We start from the raw sequence: 6000 nt of genomic DNA, 5'->3' as shown, positions 1-6000 counted from the left end.
CGTCCGAGAAGGCCGAAAAAGTTCTCCGAAACCTCCCGAGAAGCTGATCGCCACAAACTGTCCGTACATTGCGAACGCGCCAGAAGATACATACAAAACCATACTAACAATAATTACCACAAACACGTACAAGTAATTATAAAATTACACAACGCCCTTAAGATGATATGAAAGGGGCTGGGAAATTTAATCGAGGTCGATATATTAAAATTTATCTGTACCGTTTTTGGAGGTAACGTCATTTTGAATACTCAAATGGGAACATAAGCTGGCGCGTTACGTTACCGACATTTATATTTATGTTGAAGTCTTTTACAGTCTACGTTGGGAATTATACGATCTGAAGCGTTCCACATGTCATCTCGGTAAAGTAATGATGAAGAGATTCATGTAAAACTGTCGAAATCCCGTGAATTCATTATTCTAACGACTGTTTAGGACCAACGTCGCCATCTGTAACGTTTAGCTGCAACTCAATTTTTCCTCTAAAAACACGCGTTAGTCCTGAGCCAATTATCTTGCAATCGTTGGTGAAAGTCTTTTCCATATTTTCCCATTGGTTTTGGTGGTTTTACCCCCTTAAAGTGTTTAATGGCAGATAAAAAAAAATACGAGTCGCTTAGTTTTTAGTATACTGTAACATATTATAAAAGAAATGAAATCGGAGAGGTCAACCTGGGATACCTTCTTCGTAAGTGAAAAAATGCAAGGGCAATCGAGGTTCGGGGGGAAATGGAATTCGAGACTGTCACTGGATCTTCGATAATTTCTCCTTCCCCGATGGGAACGTATCGACGACTTCCCTTCCCGAGGGACTCGGCGCCCGCCGGAGGTAGCGGCGTTTCCGCAAGGAAGTCCTCAGACGGATCTAATTTCGCCGAGGACAACCTTAAGAAAAGCCCCTAACCGAAGTATATTCACCCGTCGACTGGGAAAGATTTACCGGGATGCAGTCTCCCTGCCCTCGCACAAGTTTCGAATCTATTCCGGACAGACAACTCGGCTAGGATCGTGCTAGGATTTTCCAATTCCCGACGCGATGCGGCGCGGACATTTTGCCCGAACGCATTGCTCAGCGATAAATTTCTACCGTATGTCAAATCTTCCGCGCGAGGACGGCCGTCCCTCTGGGAATTTGAATTTGCGTTTAACTAAATATTCCGTATTGATTAAATCTCGCGTATATCGGGGAGAAATTTCTCTCTGATTCCGTAGCTCCACTTTGGGGGAAATTGTTCCTATACAAAACATATCAGGAACGTCTCGACTTCGACTTTTGTCCGCTCCGTAAAAGGATTCGTTCAAAGAACGTAGCTCTGATCTCGGATCCGGGACGTGGTCGCTAATTAACACGTTAGACGGAGTGTTTAATTCAAGAGCCTTCTGTTTCGGTGCTTTGGAAGTTCCGCTCGTTAAAGGAGGACATTCGGCCGAAGCGTAATCGAAGCTGAAGTTGGAAGTACCTTAAGCCCCCTCCGCCTTTAAGTAGATAAGTAGGATGTAATTGAGTTGTCTCGAGTGGGCAAATTATGTGACAGTAAATTAATATTTCACGCGGGGTATTTGGCTAACGCAGGACGATCTCGGATGCCGCGAACTTGAACTTCGTTAAGCAGGGATTACTATCTTGCAGACTTAATGGCTGCTCGAGCCGCAAGAGTTGTTCTCTTCATGGACGCCCTTGACGTTGGCTTCCGATTTCAGACCTTCGAAGTGGACATTCGCATGTAACGTTTCATGTATTAACCCTTTCGTTACCTTGAACGAAATATCTCGCGACCCAATACTGGCCGATTAACGCTTTTGACGAGATATCTCGCTATCCGGTAGTAGCTGTATTTATTTCTTCCTTTTAGCTATACGAATAGAATTAGTTATAAAATATATTCATCTAGAATGNTTGTATATATATGCTGACTTTTTCATATCACTTTCAGGTCTCCTGGATGCGCAAGAGGGACATGCACATACTCAGCGCGGGGATCCTGATGTACACGTCGGACCTGCGTTTCCAAGTCATACATCCGGACAAGTCCGAGAACTGGACTTTGCAAATCAAGTCACCCCAGGATCGCGACTCCGGCATCTACGAGTGCCAAGTCAACACCGAGCCGAAGATGTCGCTGAGTTACACGCTCAACGTGGTCGGTGAGTCGCCTTGAATTATTCAAACCTGTCCAGGGCCCATAAATTCGCCCTGGCGCCGATTTTTATGAAGAACCTCCGCGGTTCTGCCGAACTTGGGTGCTTGTTTTCTACCCCGAGGAGGATGGGGCTGAAAGGAAGAAGCTCTACCTTTGAAAGTAGAAAGTAATTACTAAAATGGGGTCTAGGAAAGACCGACTCTGTCTGTGCCTCTCTAGCGGTTGTGCTCCATTTCTTGTGCTTCGAAAAACAATAGGTATTATCATATCGCACGATAACTATTCAGCGATAGGTTGGATTTACAGGATTCAAAGGTATCTAACTTGAAACGTAAGATGCAGCGTCTTTTTGTTTATTTTTCAGAATGACGACGAAATTTCGAGCTGGTTGAAGGAACATATGATTCCTCTTGTAATTATGTTTTATAGTGATCAATGTCAGGAAATATACCCTTTCAAACTTCGGGAAATGTACCTCACTTATGTCTTCAAATATTGACGTTTACAACATTCTACATGGTTAGTGGGTGCGTCTTGAATTATTCAAGCGAGCCCATAAATTTTTGCAGCCGTCGATTTTTATGGAAAACGCGAACATTGTTCTCGTACTCGGAAGGACTGATGATGTCGCCCTAGTTTTATGGGTTGGGACAAATTTTAATGTCTCAAGTATGGAGAGACATGTCTTATTTACATATCCAAGATTTTTTTCGTCTATTCATTAAGAATAAATTGGGAACCGTTGTGTACGACTTTCGCCATATTCAGTTACTAAATTCTTTCAACACGAGTGCTTCATGTACAGACTGATACTTAGGTAACAATGTGGTGTAAAGAAGAAATGACTAAGTCCATGCACTTGTTCGGTAACGACTATGCGAATGAGTACCCACTAAAGCGCCTCTTTTATCCGCCCGTAACACGCTAACAAGTGGATCGTAAAAGGGGCCAGGACTTTTAGTACTTTGGTAGTGCACAAAAGGTATGTAAAAAATATATTTCGGATCCTTTAGATCCACCAAGATATGTCCCCGCGAAAGTGGCGAACTCCCCATACTCTTATCGGAGTGAACTATGTTCCATATCAAAAACTTCCAGCAGCGCAGCATGTTTCCTTCGCAAACTCGATGTACCATCAAGATGCTAAAACTGTTCCCGAAGATATTTTTACGACCCATTTATTATCGTGCACATAGTCAAGCGTCTGAAACCCAGGATCAGTCCAATCAATCGGATTTGTGTAATAGTCACCGAAATGGTGAACTTCCTACGAAGAAGTTAACATCTCCCTTCTATGTGTATTTCCAATAATCCCGAAGGACCGACATCTTGAAATTAATCTCAAGATTAATTAAGTCTTCTGTTTTATCGGCATCGGACATTAAAAATCTCGTTTAGTACATCACTTACCATCCCAACGTACACGAAGTAAACACCCGCAGGAAATTGTGTTTTATATCAAAGACGGCGACATTTCAGCATCGTATGCTCATATAACGAACCTTAGAAGAATCTCAAGATTGATCAAGTCATTTTTTTCGCGATATCGGACACTAAAAGTCTCTTCTTGTTGATTACTTGCCGTCTCGACGGACACTTTCGAATTGGACACTCGCATGTAACGTTTCCTCTATTAAGGTGATATGAAAGGCGCTGAGAAATTTAATCGAGGTCGATAAATTAAAATTTATCTATACCCTTTTTGAGGGTAATGTCATTTTGAACACTCAAGTGGGAACATAGTCGACCGACATTTATATTTATGTTGAAGTCTTTTACAGTCTACGTTGAGAATAATCGAACCGAGGCGTTCCATATATTACTTCGATAAAGTAATGACGAAGAGATCGATGTAAAAGTGTCGAAATCTCATCGATTCATTATTCTAACGATTGTTTAGGACCAACGTCGCCATCTGTGACGTTTAGCTGCAACTAAATTTTTCCTCTAAAAACACTGGTTAGCCCCGAGACAAGCCAGTATTCTTCTGCAATCGTTGGTGAAAGTACTTTCCACATTTTCCCATCTGACTCTGTAATATTCCATTTCTACGGTATTCTAAATTGTTCGAGGTAGGTCCCGAAATTCTTCATTTTTTATTCTAAGCCTCCAAGAAGCGTATAACATCATAAACGTGCCCGGACCACGCCATGTTGGTTCTAGTCCATGACAAATAAATAAATTTTTAATGAAAAGTGAAATTTCATGTGTTTTAGGGCCTACTTTAGGGCCTCCATATTCCCGTGGTAGAATTTGAAACGAATCGGTACCCTCCCTTCGGAGAATACTTTCTCCAACGATTTGACTTATCAGATATATATATTTGAGCCTATATATACATATACATGCTGAAATTGTCATATCACCTTAAAGTCAGCGACATTCGCCCATCATATTTGCCTCTAATGAACCGGAAGGTCATTTTGGAATTAATCGCAAGATCGATCGAGTCTCATCCTCCGGTAACAACCGAGATGCGCCATTTTCTCGAGTTAGCCGCTCTTGTCCTCGATCTCTGGCGTCCCTTCTGAACCACGCCATCCCGAAGGCAATCCTCAGGGCAATCTTGAGGCAAGGACACCAGGGTGAGAGGTGATCTCTTCTGGAAACGTAATGGCCAACTTTCTCGTAAGACCGTCACGTGCTTGACTGATGGTTCCTGATCGGGGATTCGGGATGCTTTCCCGATTTGGAATTTCCTCGAGAAGGCATGCTCGGAAAAATTAATAAATCTGGATTTCGCGAACCCGTCGCGATAACTACACCGCTAAGGGAATTCTACTGGTACTGATAAATCCCCCAAAATTGCGAAAAAATTTAATTCATATGGAAAGTGGCTGAAATGACCCAGGATATCATTATTGACATTTCTAAGGCGGGAACGAGGAATTACTCCAAAATGTGGAGACGCTGCTTCGGGATCTCTAATTTATACAGTAATTCTAATGGCGCAACCAAATGGTGAAAACGTCGTAATCATGTATTCATGGATTCATTGGCCAAGGTAGATTATTTAGGGCGGGGTCTTTGCCTTGTGGGTTTACAGACGCATCCATTATACCGATGAACATTGCCCGACTTTTGTGTGGAAAGTCACAGCGAAGATGAATCACCCGAAGACCACACCCGTGTGGTCTTTACGCAGCCGTCATTAAGAGTGATGGGAGTCGGAATACTCTGAGACTCGCGAATAAGGATAAATATGCAGCTCCGATGCAAACGGATCGCGATGTGTAAATGCGTCGAGGTAGTTTAAATAGGAACGGACTATTCGGCTCGAAGTCTGAAATTGATCGATCATCGAAATTAGTACGTTGATAGAGTTATAAGTTGATGAAATGGCCGTTTTGTGGAGGGGACTTCAAGAATTCTAGTATCACGTTGAACAACAACTACCACCACAGATACCGACAAACTCTCCCCGTCGGGGTACGGTAATCTAATGGCGTTTATGAAGGAACTGCATTTCTCCTAGGCACGGAGAAAGTGAGCTATAAAATTTCTCCAAGTTAGTTTGTCGAGTTTCAGACCTCGTCACCGAGGTTACGAAATTGGGCTAACTGACATAACAACCAGCTCCCGCTGTTGGGGCACCTTGCTGCGCGGGAACACTTTGGAGTCAAGGAACGACAATCGACGTAGATTTGTATCGTGATTGAGGCTTTCTAAACTTTTCTCAAGTCACCGAGGCAATAACGAGCTTACGCCGTTGCTAATTTCCCCTAGCAAGTGCAGGAACGTCTTGCAGTCTGTTGAGTCGCGAGGAAGAGTTCTATTAGGATTCGGCGTTATCGAATCGTGTCCTTCTTCGCGGTCGCCCGCCAAATTTATTTTACTCCACTAGTTTTGATGTAAC

The 6000-nt window shown here is 42.9% G+C and overlaps 1 protein-coding gene across 1 annotated transcript in view; it reads left to right on the top strand.

Annotated features, from left to right (window-relative positions):
- The first annotated feature begins 1959 nt into the window (after positions 1–1959).
- The window catches only part of LOC111673875 (zwei Ig domain protein zig-8), a 161583-nt gene continuing 157542 nt past the window's right edge, over positions 1960–6000 (top strand). The window contains exon 1 of the mRNA XM_023431790.1: positions 1960–2148. Coding sequence (XP_023287558.1) covers positions 1962–2148 — 187 coding nt within the window. The 5' untranslated portion in view covers positions 1960–1961. The remainder of the gene's footprint in view (positions 2149–6000) is intronic.

This window comes from Orussus abietinus, unplaced genomic scaffold (assembly GCF_000612105.2).
Source record: "Orussus abietinus isolate OABI.00-Male unplaced genomic scaffold, Oabi_2.0 scaffold123, whole genome shotgun sequence".
NCBI lineage: Eukaryota > Metazoa > Arthropoda > Insecta > Hymenoptera > Orussidae > Orussus > Orussus abietinus.
The sequence above is the reverse complement of the archived record's forward strand: the minus strand, read 5'-3'. Positions and strand labels throughout refer to the sequence as shown.